A 14,492-nucleotide genomic window follows, 5' to 3' on the forward strand; every position below is an offset into this window, starting at 1 on the left:
CAAGCAGCTTCAGGAAGACATTGCTGTCTTTGTGTACACACACACACGCACACATACATATAGCACTAAATGAGCCACAGGATTCTCTAATGTGGGATATTGCTTCTTCTTTGGTTGTGTTTGCTTTCCATAATTAATTTTAGAAAAAACACGATTTGAAGATGTCACACTGCCCTCTGAAAAATTATTTTTCTGCATTTTCATATTTTAAAGAGGCAGTTAAAATAGATCTGTTTATATCCTATCTTATGTTTGTGTATGCTGAGACTATAGAGCTCATAGTATACATACCCAAAGTTTCAAATACTGAGGTCAGGTTATATACGTAAGCCCTACAAGCCCAAAAGCTCAGGCTGCTCTTGGCTCTGTATGATGTCAGTGAAAGTGGAGATTCTTTATACACTTAGACCCCCGGAGAGCAGTCATTTTGGTTTTCTACCTTAGACCCCCGCGGAGTCATCATTTTGCGTTTCTACCTTTAAAAGCCGGAGAGCAGTCAGTCAAATGCTGGAGTCATTCATATGTATATTGGGTCGTTACCTAGGAATTCTGGAGGGAGGGGAGTGGGGGTGAGTGATTGAGGGGGTGGGGGAGCTGCTAAAAGCGGTGAGCTTCCTTTTGTGTTTCATCTTGATGCATTCTCAATCATCCAGGGAAACAAATCTCCAAAAGTCACCAACTTGGAGTGTTTCAGTTTGCCATCTTGGGGAGAAATCAACACACATGGGTGTATGTCCTTTGTTGCTGACATTTATTGATAAAAACAGTACAAAAAACCAACCATTTGTACACATATTTACAAATAATTCAACATTGTCAGCAATCACTCACAATCCTGGCACTGCCATGGTACCTGTAGTCTGCATTTACCACATGTGTACCTGTAGCAGTGAACACATCGCACAGTGGCCTGATTTATCTTGCATTTGTGTTTGACCTGACACGTGGCTCTTTTTCCAGGGCTCGGTGTGGAGGGTTCTGCCCGAAGCAACTGATCTTTTCTTGCCTTCTTCGCAGCTACATGAGAGTGAGCCAACTCTGTTGCAAGCGCCACCAGGAAGTCCACCCGTCTTTCCTTCGTCCCGGTGCATGCTTGATACAGCACATGTGCATTCAGTGCTGCCATGTCAATCATGTTATAAAACACGGCGACTGGCCAGCGCCGTGTTCCTTTGCGGACAGTGTACTCCAGAACCATCTGGTCAATCACATCCACGCCACACTTTGTTTTGTTGTAAAGGGTGACAGTGTTTGGCTTTCTTTTGGTGGTGTTATCAGTCTGAACCACGCTGTGCATGCTGCTAAGAATATAGACTGTCTTCTTCCGTTTGGCCGCATACGCCGTCAGCGTGGCAGCAGAGGTTGAAAACACCTAAGAAATAAGATAAATTGTTATTTTCATAGCCCTTTTACACACAATGAAACACATAAACATAGAACCACAAAAGACCTGCAACATACCTGAGTGGTGAATTCATTGCGATCTGTCTGTCTAGTGGATTGAGGAATTTCCCTGCGAATCTTGTTGACTGTGCCGAGGATGGTGGTTTTCCGTCCAAGAAGTTTTTGCGCAAGTGAAAGCGATGTGAAAAAATTGTCCGTGGTAACATTTCTGCCCTTGTCTAGGAATGGTTCCATCAGCCTCATTACTACATTTTCAGAAAGTCTCTCCCCAGTGGGACGACTGGGGTCCTTGCCAAGATATGGGAAGACATTGCAAATGTACTTGGATTTTAGGTCGCAAGCCACCCAAAACTTGATCCCAAACTTGTCCGGTTTACTTGCAATATACTGCAGGAAACAGCACCGAGTCTTTGATGGGAAAAGCTGTTCATCAATGGTGATATGTAGACCAGGGTTGTAGCACGTGATGCAGTTTGTGACAAATGATCCCCACACACTGGAAATTGCAGCAAACTTGTCAGTCTTTGCTCGATCACAGCGGGTGGACTTGTCATCAAAGCGTAGGTGTTGCATGATGTTTTGGAAGCGGTTTCGTGCCATAGTTCCAATTATCTGTGGGTTTCCCAGGTTTGCTGACCAGCAGTCATTTACCGATGGAAGCCTGCAAACCCCCCGCAAGATCACAATTGCAATAAATGCCATTAGTTCAGGGAGGTCCATGAACCAATGAACATCCTCCGTTTGCTGTGCATGTTGAATAGTCCATTCTTGAATGCTACGAAGCATGTCAAGAGTGACGAAACACAGGAAGCTCTGAAGGCGACTCGAGATACTTCTCCTGGCCTTAGCCGTTGGCTCTCCATCTGCAGCGTACGCTTCTATTGGGGTGAAAGGGAGACAGGTCCCCACATGTTCTTCACGCCACACTGTGCCATCTTTCGCTGTCTCAGTCCCCAAACAAGGTCTCTTTTTCGGTGGAGAAGCAGTCTCCTCATCTGCAGTGTGAACAAATTCAAATTGTGAGCAAAATGGGAAGGTCAAACAAAATCACAAATGCATGCATAGATACTAATTATAATTCCAGTATCTCCTCCTCTGTATCAGAATAATGTCTGAAATATCTTACTTACTAACTACATCCACTTACTTGTTTGAAATGAAAAAGGAAATAACATGAAATGAAACTAACCGGAAGACTGATCAGACAGCTCTGAGTCCGAATCCGGCTGAACTGCTAGGTCTTCTCCATCCGAGTCACAAGGGTCGACTTCCGTCAGGATCATTTCCAAGGCCTGCTGAGTGGTGAGTCTTCTCTGCATTTTCTTTCCTTGGAGAGGAGGTCCGTACACCAGAGGCAGTGCCAGGATTGTGAGTGATTGCTGACAATGTTGAATTATTTGTAAATATGTGTACAAATGGTTGGTTTTTTGTACTGTTTTTATCAATAAATGTCAGCAACAAAGGACATACACCCATGTGTGTTGATTTCTCCCCAAGATGGCAAACTGAAACACTCCAAGTTGGTGACTTTTGGAGATTTGTTTCCCTGGATGATTGAGAATGCATCAAGATGAAACACAAAAGGAAGCTCACCGCTTTTAGCAGCTCCCCCACCCCCTCAATCACTCACCCCCACTCCCCTCCCTCCAGAATTCCTAGGTAACGACCCAATATACATATGAATGACTAGCCAATTTAGCTTCCACTTCCACCATTTGACTGCTCTCGGGTTTTATAGGTAGAAAGGTAGAAGCCTGGGGATGCTAGTGATTTATATGGTCGTTTCGAGCATGCTGCTCTGTCTGCGAGCACACCTTCTGTTCAACGTTTCTGTTTACAAGAGAAAGCCAATTAGAAGAAAGCTACCTTAATATGAGGGGGGTGGGGGTTGTAAAATACCATATTTTAGGCAGCTGATTAACTGTGGAGCTGCACCAAGACCCAGCCTGGGTTTATTTAGTATAATAGGTATTATTTTGAACTGCAATCTAACCATTAGAGTCCAATAATAAAATATTACAACTGAAAGTGATTATAATCAACCCCTTCTCATAAAGTGAAGAATGGAAAATTTGGACTCTTATGAAAGTAATTTCCACAGTTCATTTTCTAATCAGTAATTTTTAAAATAGTTTTCAATGATGATTTAAAAAAAATAAATAAAAATAGGCAGTAAGCAAAAATAGAGTTTGTTAAATACATACACATGCATATGATGAATGTTTATGATGACTCTATCCTGTGTCTTCTCAACCTGCACAGACACAGGCATAGTGGACTGCAAGCTGAATTTCCCCCACCCCGCCTGGTACTGGGACACCCTGCTCAAGATCTGTGTGTTCATCTTTGCCTTCATCATGCCCGTCCTCATCATCACTGTCTGCTATGGCCTCATGATCCTGCGGCTAAAGAGCGTGCGAATGCTGTCGGGCTCCCAGGTTGGAAAAATGCATTTTCTTTCAAAAGCCCCAAAATTGCATATATAATTTCTTTCTCTTTTTTTGCATTTTGTCAAGGGGATTTAATTAGATGCAAATTGTGCATTTTCTAAAATTATTAAACCTTGGGTATAAACCTAATTGATTTTATTTTTCAGAATAATGAGGCACAATAGCAACCTGCCCAGAGCATGCTTGCAAATATGGTGCTCTCATCACTCTCAAGTCCAAGTAATTAGGGAAAATCAACTTAAGCCTGAGGTTGCGGCTTACTTTTAATTAACCTCTTAGTGCTCACTAGCATGAATATGGGTAGAATGAAAATTCTGCTGCCATGCTTTAAAAAGCATCAGCTTTCTCTGAATGAATAACGATTTAATGAAAAACATAAACATACAAAGGCAAATCACAATTTTTTCAACACAAGAGTCTAATGACCAAAATGCCTCAAAGCTAGTTGTCTTTTTTTATTCAAAGGGGGGAGATAAATGGTGAGGTAACACCACACTGGAATGCACGACAGTAACCTTTCACTAAGTATTTGAGTTGTTGCATAATGAAAACATCCTAAAGCAGAAATAAAAGGAAGAGTAAACATTCTTGTACACAGGATTTGTTACTGCCTATAGCTCTTAATTCTCTCCTCTTACTCTCTCATCCTCCCTTTCAGGATTACATTCTCCAATCTCCATCCTTTTCACACACTAGCCTCTCTGCTCTGTCATTCTTTCGTTATTATTTATCTTTCCCTGCCATCTCCAGTTTTTTTCTTTTTCATCTTTTCACCAGTCTTATACCCATCACTAATCTGCCTAACTTTTTCACACACAGGAGAAAGACAGGAATCTGCGTCGAATCACCCGCATGGTCCTCGTAGTGGTTGCCGTCTTCATTGTCTGCTGGACTCCTATCCACATCTTTGTCATCATCTCAGCTCTGATCACCATCCCCAACTCCACTTTCCAGACTATCACCTGGCATTTCTGCATCGCTCTCGGCTACACAAACAGGTGCCTAGCAGAGAAAAATATGCACAGTTTGTTTTTCGTCAAAATTCTGGATAATTGTTTTTAGAATTATTCATTTAAAAGGAAAATGGTGCAGGACGGGATAATAGGAGAATGTTATCAGGAAACCACATTATATAGTAAAGTTGAATTTAGCTTTAGGCTGATTTTTGTGCTTGTTATAAGCTTTGATCCTGTTTTTTGTCTCCTGCAGTAGTCTGAACCCCATCCTTTATGGCTACCTGGATGAGAACTTCAAGCGTTGTTTCCGTGAGTTCTGCACCCCAAGTCCTTCAGTGTTGGAGATACAGAATTCATCCAGGACTGGAGCCAGTAGCCGCAAGATCCCACAGCGTGAACACATCAGCGCAAACACAGGAGAAAGGTCCAATCAACAGGTCACCAGTGTCTGTATTACTTGAATGTTAGTTAGGTAGGAGCATTTAGTGGAAGTCTTTCACTCTGTGTTTCAATGTTAGAGGAGAACATCAACAGCTTTCAAATATCTGTACAGTTGGTGGCACAGCTGGTAAGCTTGGCTTGCATAATTTTTGTTGCCAGAAGCAGAGATAATGAAAGTCACTGTTCCCCCCAAAAAGTATGTGCAATCTAAACTGACATGCAGTACTGTGCAGAAGTCTTGAGCCTGCCTTCATTTTTTCATATCTTGCTTCCAGGAGCCAGACTTTCTTGACATTTTTATTAACAACAGTTCTCCTGTTTGTTTTTAAGGTCTTTCTTAGATTTTCTCTGGATGTGCTGCTTTTCAGTCCAGCTCTTATGCCTGACAATTTCCAAGGTGGTTTATTTGTTAGTGTTGGTGGGTTTTTTTTGGTAAGCTTGTTAACACTGACCTATGAACCACTTGAGCATTAGAAAGACACCTAACTCAAAGGACAAACTAGTGCCATGAAAACAAGTCATAGACAACTTTTTAAATAGTATAATAATAGCGAGTTTCAAAAGGAAGATGACACAGTTTGATAGTCAGAAAATGGCTCTGGTTTTTCACCAAGAAGGTGATTCTCAAAATGCTATTGCATGTATGGTGTGTCCTTAAAAAATTGAGGAAACTGGACAAAAGGAGATGAACAACATGTGAAAGTCATGTTCTTCGGAAACAAACAAAAAAAAAAAAACCTAGCAAAGACCTGAGAGATGCGTCCGCCCCTTCACTGTAGCCTCATCAGTAAAGGTCTCTATACAAGGGTGGCAATAGAGAAGGCTTTCTTAAGAGAGGGAAAGAGTCATTTCTCACTGGCTGCAGTGTGAAAAATCAAAGCATAAACATGGTGAAGGCTCTGCCATGGTTTGAGGCTTATTTCACCCAGTGGGGGATTTTGTCAAACTGATGGTTTTATGAATGTAGAAAAGTACTGTCAGATTTTGTAAAACCACAAAGCATCTAACCGGTGATAGCTTCATTTTCCTTTCCTAAACACACTGTTTTGCCTTAAATACTGTGTTTCCACGTATGTTAAACCTTTTTTCAACAAATTAGCTTCACCCAGTTCTCTTTTCCGTAAAAAATGAGGGGAGGCTCAAGTCTTAATTTTGAACAGAACCAAGTTAAAAATGTCTATTCCTGCTTGTAGCATTAGGCTAACTTAAGCTAAGGCTGTAGCATCATTTCATACCGTGAACTATGTCGACTGCATAACAGGGCGAATTTCAACAGCACAGTGTTGTCTCAGATTGAACACAGCATTATGTAGTTAGAGGAAATGACATTTGAAAATACCTGGTTTCTGTTGCAGCTCCTTGTTTTATGTCTTCCCTTCCTTTATTCCTGTGCCTTTTGCGTTCCCCCTCTCAGTGTTTTCTGTTCATTTCGTGTGAGACATTTTGAAGAATATGTTCTCATGTGGCGTTTGGTGCTTTTATTTCCCCCCATTGTTCTCTCACTATCTTCATTAACGTCTGATTGCGTTCACCTGTTTCTTATTATGCTCCTCTCACTGGTGGGCTTTTAAACCCAGTCCCAGCCCAGCCCTCTATGCTCCCACTCTGACGTGTATAACTGCTACTAATATGACTACTGAAGGGTCTCGAAATTGCAATGGTAGGGTACACTTTCTATCTCAGTTTATCCTCCTATCAGATGGACCTATTAGGATCAAGTCCTTACTCAAAAATATGCCATTTTCGGTTCAAATGTATTTGTTATAATTCTTATAATTCTTTTTTTTTGGTTCTTTATTAAACACATTAATAACAACAAAGTACAATGCACTTTTTGAAAGCATGTACAACATTTCCACAAAAGTAAATTTGTCTCCATAATATTTAGCGAGCTGAGCTCTGACTGCACTTCTTGCACTTCACTGCAGTGCTTCTTGTTTACATTTAATTTGTGTCTATGTCCGGACCTACCATTAAATGAAACAGTCATGTTTGCTTTACAAAGATAAAAGCAGTATCAAACTCTCAGCAACAAAGCAATAATGAATTTATCGCCAAACCTCAAAGTTATCCAAGAATTTCTAGTGAACTCATGGCCATGGGTTCACAAAGTGTGTAATAAGATAAACATCCTTTCTTTCTCTGCAGGTATGACTAGCCTTGGAGGGGTCGTCAGTGGACTCTCGCTGTTGTGGCAGTGTTCCCAATGACGATCTCAACTCAGAAGTCACCCAGGTCACCACGGGGCTCTGATTATCCACGTACACATAAGCCACATTCACACAACCATTCAGGACACGGCTAAGACACAACAGCACAGAACATTTTAGCCAGAATGCGTAACTGCATCAGGCCACTACTCTGCCAGCTAGTGTACCTAACTACATGGCTGTGCAAGCTTTTTTACACACTGGTTACATTGATTGGGTAGCACATCCGGACTGTTTGTGAAGTGGATTTGTGGCATGTTTGTTTTTTTTTACTGGATGCACATGTTTCAAATGTAGCTCTGTGTGAGTCTAAGCTAAAACAATCCCTAAATTCAATCTGTTAACAGCTCCACACCTGCAGGGCCAAAAAATGATAGACCTCAGGATCTATGATTAGGAGACACATGGGAGAATAAGCCGTCTTTAGCCTATCACTGTGCCAAAAGGAGATTTGCAAAATATTCAACTAAGATGCAACAAAATTTGTCAAAGGAGATAACAATGCTATACTGCTGAATCCCCTTCTTACAGCCCAGGTGGCCTCGAGGTAGCTGGAAACCTAAAATGGCAGCAGGTTTTGTTTTAATGTGGACTGCCGACAGTACAGGAGCCTTCACTGTGTTATTTTAAAACAAAACAACCCTCCCCCCCCCCCACCACCACATCTGATTAAAAGGAATGCACATACCTCACATACAAATGTATATAGAAGAACGGTTGTTTTTAACATTTGCAGGGGGGACCTCCACCGTGTAGTCATACTCAACTCATACAAGTTATACTCAAAGAAAACCGTCATTACCACATCAGGGTGTCTGAATTGAAGTTTCTGCACTAAGTTGAGAGGTAAAACTATTTGTGTTACATTAGTATTGTATGGACTACGCAGATTCAATATGTGTGGTAAACATAAAAATATACTGACAGAACTATAAAAGCCACTTTCACAAGCCACCGATACGTATATGTGTCTTGTTTTGTTCTTTCTGCTTTGTACAGAGCTGCCCCATTCATCAAAGTCTCGTATTAACGAATTCATTATAGTGTAAAAAATAAATCAGTTAATTGTATTTGTCAAGCTCATATGGCTTCACACCAGTCTGCCACTTTTTTTCCAGATGTCTAAAAAGAACAGATCACCGTGTTGCTGCGCGGCACAGGATCTGCTTATCGTTGGTTCTTTTCCTCTGTCACTGCATGAAGACATGATCGTAGAGAAAATGTCTTTCATAGCTAATTACAGCGCCTCACACTGCTTCTATATCAGATCAGCAGCTTTTCACTTTTACACCTGATTAGCAGAATTTTCCGTCGAGTGATCTACATAGTGCCGTTCAAACTTTGGCCACTTCAAGAAGATGAGTTGTGAGTTGCACTGCACTCAGTAACGATTTCACCATGAAGCACAGATGTAGTACAGTATTGTACTTTCTCTGCAAACTCTGACATATGTACGAATGTCTATTTGTTTACCACAGTGCATCCTTGTGGATGCTCTAAACCAGCAAAAAGCTTTCATCAGCCTGTCCTGCACAACCTTCAGTGTGTGCTGTTGCAGCAAATAGTGCAGACGTATGCTTTTACCAGTGTATAGTTAAGCAGCCATTACAACAGGTATGGGTTGAAGTGGAGTCACTTCTCTGAAAAAGTTTAGCCAAGCGGGACAGTAACACCTGTTGTAATCACTAGAATTGCTTGTGCCTACGTGTTGTGCCATATGCCAAACTTGAGCGCCTTTTTTCATAGTAGCTCTACGCGATATTCAATGTACTGGTATTTTTTTTCTAAGGATCTGTAAAAGTAAATGATTGTATTAATCTGCCATGTAAAATATTGTAAGTATTCTGTCGCTTTTTTTAATGAATGTGAAATCATTAAAATCAGTGTGGTCCTACACTATATATGCATATATATGTATATATATATATATATATATATATATATATATATATATATATATATATATATATATATATATCTTATTAAATCTGCTTTTAATCGGGACGTGTGCAAATCAGAATACTGTGTATGTAAATTGTTGTACACAGAGAGTTTAACTTTGCAAATTGTTTTTGATGAAAAATGCTATACGAGGATGGCACACTGTGCATACTGCTTCAGTGTGAAAGACTAAACTGTAGATGATTCTTCGCAGCCCATCAAGCTTCAAAATAGCAGCAAAATTTACTCTGTGGTGCATGAGCTGTCAAATGTTGTATCTCATGCGCAATGTGTTCTTCATTTGGCAACGAGAACATTATGTTTCATTTCACAAAACACATCATGTAAACAAAGGAGTCAAATGTCAGCTTTTGTGCAGCGTTTCAGGCCAGGAATGAACAGTTGTAGCAGCAAACAAAGGGAGGAAGGGTTTTAATCAGACTATGTTTCCACCTGAAGTCTAGAGAAATTCCTGTTTAGATAACTTGAAGAGTGGCTATAGCTGAGTGTGAGAGCTGAGAGTTTGCCACATTTGTTAACTGTGTCGTAGATTAATGATCTCCTCAGGGTGAATGATGTCCTTCTGCATATTGTATAACAAGAAAATTTGTTATGCCGAAAAAGCATACATGCTAGAAAAGTTTAGGTTTAGTCTAGTGTTGCAAATAATTAAATATCAGCGAGCCAGGCAATCTGTTTAAATATCTCCAATGCTGAAGCTTTATGCATGGCATTGTTGTATTTAAAAGTTGTCTTTCATGCATTTGTTTGTGTTTGTATGAAGTAATTGTTGAAATCATTTTACAGGAGCAGTCAGAAGAAGACAAACAGGCTTGGAAAAACGAAACATAAGAGGAAGCAAACCAACTAATATTACCTAAAATAGCACAACATTTGTAATCTGCTACCAACTTAAAAGCCTCAACCCACTTATAGAGCTAAAAAGACTCAGGCTGGTCTCAGAATTCAAGCACTAGAAGCTCAGTAGTATTTGATCATATATGTAGCAGTAAAGTTCATATTTAAGACCCTGTTTTCAATATTCTTTAGCTTACTTTAACCAGCTGACTGTAGGTGAAATGGTTTCAGTCCACAAAACTGAAGGTTGCTGCTACAAACAAGAAGCCTGCTTTGATCTACTTCTGCTAAAAATCAAGGATCCATTGATTCAGTAATAACTAGAGAGCCTCTCTGGAGAGCACACCATTCACCAAAACCAATAACCTATCCTGCAATTTTAAATTGACTCTTGCCTGAACAACTCGAAAAACAAAAAATAGCGAGGTGAAACGTCTTTCACCTTTACGCTTTCTAACTGCATGTGTGCAGCTACATTAAGATGATGATACTCTAATTCCATTTAAATGAAGAAAAACATTACACTATCCACCCTGAAGGTCAGCAAGGTACATTTAACATGTGCAAGATGCAACATCTGACTCCGAGTGCACCTAGAACTGAGTCATTACCGTCCTTGAGCTGTACATGTGCTGCCATGAAACTCTCTCTTCTTTATTTGGTTATTTATGAGAATTATAAAAAATGTATTCTGGTCTTAAAGTGACATGTCTTGTGATTTAATGTTAAAAACAAGAATTTATGATTTATGGATGGCTCTCTGTAACACTGTACATGTAATATTGCAGTTATCTGGTTGTTGTCTATGGATTAAAGTGTCATTAAATCTAACTGAACTACCTTTATTCTTGCATTTAAATAAAACATTATCTACATTCCAGTCTTCCTTGTATTCAAAAACAAGAATGTTTTCCACACTCAAATTAAACACAGTGCAGCTGGTCTGTGAACCCAGAGACAAATACAAATACTGACAACAGAAACAGATCATGAGGAAAAATGAACTATACAAAATACATTTTTAACTCACATTCAGCAGCTGGAGTGTTTTCTCCCATTAATCACGCATTACCTCCTACCACTATAATTTATCACCAGATAATCTATAAACATATTGCTGCGACATTTGGAAATTTCACATGTCAGCCTTTGGGTGCTGCATCACCTCAGAGTGATGTTAACTTTTAAAAATGACAAGATTTCAACATAAGGCTATACATCCACACATTCAGAAGAAATTTACATTCACTAACATGCCTGAAAACACTAACGCCAGGACCACTCGCGGATGCTGGGCATGCACGTGCCAGTGGAAGCAGAAGGCAGAGGATTGGCTGGTTGTAGAAAATGTGAATGAGTCAGGAAAGCACATGTAGTCAGGAAGCAAACGTGGGTGTCATCATGCGGCATCTTTTTTCAAAAGTCTGGAACCGCTGCCAAATTTGTACCTGTATGTGAGGAATGGGTAATGAGTCCCCTATGAGCACCTGTGCACTGCAGCAGTGGCTAAAAACTATGTGGTGCATTTTTTTTTCTTTGGTATGTTCCTTCAGTCTGCTGTAATAACACCACAAGTGCCCTGTAAGCTTGACATATTAATAACACTCAGCGAGCACGTGTTGTGGTCATGTATTTGTTCTTTTTTTCCCCAATACAATAAAAAGTGCTGTTAAAGTTTTTTTTTTTTTTATCTTTTTTTTCTTTTTAGCAATTCTGCTTGTAATTCTCTTAAATGTTATTCAATGTTCAAGGATTCACATGCAAATGAAAACCATCTAAAATCTATTGTGTCTCCCTTGTACATTTGAAATGATAGTTTTCTCAGCTGTTGGGCCTGATTATGGCCAGGTGCATTTCGTTTGCAGTGCTCTCACTCAGCAAGAGGGCACACGCTTGACATATGGTGCAGTATGGCGTAATATGTGTTACCAAGTGTCAAGGGAAAGTAAAACAGGGCATTTTAAAAGGACTGAAAACTGTTTCAGCAGCATTTCATTTTGCTCACTCTGGGACTGATTGTCTGGATAGCTGCATAAAAAAAAGAAAAAGAAATGATTTAGAGAGGCTATTTCCAAACATATTGGAAAGATGTCCCAGATTGCCACATCACTTTTTTGTCTAAAATACAGCTATGCTCAAAACTTATAATTTTTATCAATATAGACTCCATTCAGTCTTAGCATGTCTGTGTAATGTGCACGAGGGTTGTACACATCATCATGGTTTCAGAAGTGCATGGAAGTATTCACAGCATGTATTTGCTGCATAGATGCTTCAAACCCCATCTTGTCATGTAAGCGGCTGCTCAGGAGCCAGACATTGCCTTATTGGACTTGGCAGCATGATTTATCCTGTCATAGAAATTATTACGAAGTGACAGTGATTGTCCCGTCTTCCTGCAGAGACCGAGACCTCACCCAGACCCGATGTTGTGAATCTGCCCTTTTCCATATGGAAAGCCAATCAACCAAAACAAACCTAATCCCCCAAAATCCAAGTTTAATAACTTGATATTTAAAAGGTTAAACCTTTGTCTTGGGGACAAAATCAAGGGTCTGTGTTGTATAAAATAATACAAAAACACAATACCGTGACCTATTTCATGCTCCAGTCTGGAAACCTAATATGTGCTTGTGCATGCAGGGGAGAGCTGATAAGTTATGTATGCAAATGCACTCTTTCTGATAATCTTTTTTCAAAACTGGACAAATTTGACAAGATATTTGTGATGCACGCGAACATTTCAATTTAGTAAAACAAACAGAAAGCTTTCTCTTTCTCTTGAATGCTAAACGTTTATGTTTGTGGATTATCCAAAAGAAATATGTCTCATGTGTAATCCACCCATGTAAATGGTTGCTTTTGTATTAATAGTGAGCAAGAAACATAAACAAGGGGACATTTTTATGAGTTGTTATTATGAGAAATAGAAGATTTATGAAAGACAAAATAAATGCAAAACAAACATTTACTCTTTAATAAGCCTTCACTGAGATTTATGGTCTCATTAATAAACTTCAATTTGTTTAGACTAAAGACTTGCATCGCATCATCTCCAATAGTCTTGGCTTCATTAGTGAAATAAACTATTTTTTACTTACTTAAATATGGCTTCTATTTGTTTCAGAGTCATGCAGTCTTACCTGCTTACCTGGTGGGAAAACCATGTGCTGCTTTCTAATAACAAACTCCTGCATGATTGAAGCATGTAAGAAATAGAAAGACTAATGACTTTATTTTTCATTTGTTTCATAGCAGCAAAAAACATAAATCTGTTATGAAATCTCAAACAAGGAGGGTCAAAAAGGAGTGAGTTTGTGTGTTCGGGGCTGTGTCGAATCCAATTTAAGTCCTTCAGGCCTTGATACCCCAGCGCTCCTCTGCGCTTTCATAGAGCAGTGCTTTCCTCAGGCTATTTCACACTCTTAGATAAATGGCTAGCTGGCTCTCCTCATTTGATGGAGAGGAACATAGCATTTTACTGCAATGGCTCACAGCACATAGGGAGGGTGAGAGCCAGATGCCACAGTCAGAATCTCAGGTGTGGCGAGGAAATGAAAGTCATGGAGGAAAGACACAGAGCAAGCCAGCAAAAAAACAGCCAGCTGGTCGAGCTTATCTAAGCAAATCAGCGTGACAGACCACTGAGTCCCACAAAACTGCCACCACCTTATGGCTCTAGTTGCCAATAAACCAGCCATCCAGCAAAAAGTGGGCAGTTTGTCATCTGACCAATAAGTTGCCTCCGTTTGTCAGTCCTCCAACCAACCACGACTCTGAGTACCCAACAGGGTGTAGTTTTCTTGTGCTTCCCTGTCTATCTCCAGTGCACGGTGGTTGGGAATGAGCCCGGGTTTAAATCAATGGAAATATCGCTGACTCCATTTCTTACTATGCTGTTACTCAACGAGACTGTGGGGCACGGGAACCATCCAGTCAGGTAATATTCCCATCAATCCACCTGATTTCATTACCCTGTTCTCCGCTAGTGCTTTGCTTTGCACTTTCCAGGTCCCAGCTCACTAAAAGATTGGCTATCAAAGTTTGATTATCACATCCCAGCAGCTGTTATTTTGCCATAGGTGTAACTTTCTCAGAGTGGGATAAAAATTTACATATTTTTTGTTTTTGATTGGAAAGCCAAAAAAACCCATAAAACTACTGGAAACACATATATAATCTGTCTGTACTCATATAATTTCTTTTCATATATTTACAGCACCCATTATTTA

General features: G+C 39.9%; 1 protein-coding gene and 1 long non-coding RNA gene across 5 annotated transcripts in view; one reads left to right on the forward strand and one right to left on the reverse strand.

Annotated features, from left to right (window-relative positions):
• oprm1 (opioid receptor, mu 1) overlaps positions 1 to 9,369 on the forward strand; it is a 49,235-nt gene extending 39,866 nt beyond the window's left edge. Inside the window, exons 3-6 of one of the 3 annotated variants that reach the window (XM_085296469.1) lie at positions 3,667 to 3,842; positions 4,674 to 4,852; positions 5,064 to 5,247; positions 7,400 to 9,369. In XM_085296469.1, the coding sequence (XP_085152595.1) occupies positions 3,667 to 3,842; positions 4,674 to 4,852; positions 5,064 to 5,247; positions 7,400 to 7,405 (545 nt within the window). In that variant the 3' untranslated portion in view covers positions 7,406 to 9,369. Of the gene's footprint in view, positions 1 to 3,666; positions 3,843 to 4,673; positions 4,853 to 5,063 lie in introns of all 3 variants that reach the window. The other 2 variants (XM_085296470.1, XM_085296468.1) reach the window with 2 other exon arrangements.
• LOC146560898 (uncharacterized) lies at positions 4,302 to 6,836 on the reverse strand. 2 transcript variants are annotated; one of them, XR_014894812.1, is made up of 3 exons: positions 6,591 to 6,836; positions 5,092 to 5,258; positions 4,302 to 4,856 (listed from the first exon to the last, which is right to left on the reverse strand). It is a non-coding gene; the product is annotated as an uncharacterized LOC146560898 (long non-coding RNA). The 2 variants fall into 2 exon arrangements; XR_014894813.1 differs by having other exon boundaries at positions 5,092 to 5,266.
• Positions 9,370 to 14,492: the final 5,123 nt, after the last annotated feature.

Source organism: Mchenga conophoros, linkage group LG13, assembly GCF_057382185.1.
Source record: "Mchenga conophoros isolate Kocher_MC1m ecotype Shallow Benthic linkage group LG13, M_conophoros_male_GT1.1, whole genome shotgun sequence".
Classification (NCBI taxonomy): Eukaryota; Metazoa; Chordata; class Actinopteri; order Cichliformes; family Cichlidae; genus Mchenga; species Mchenga conophoros.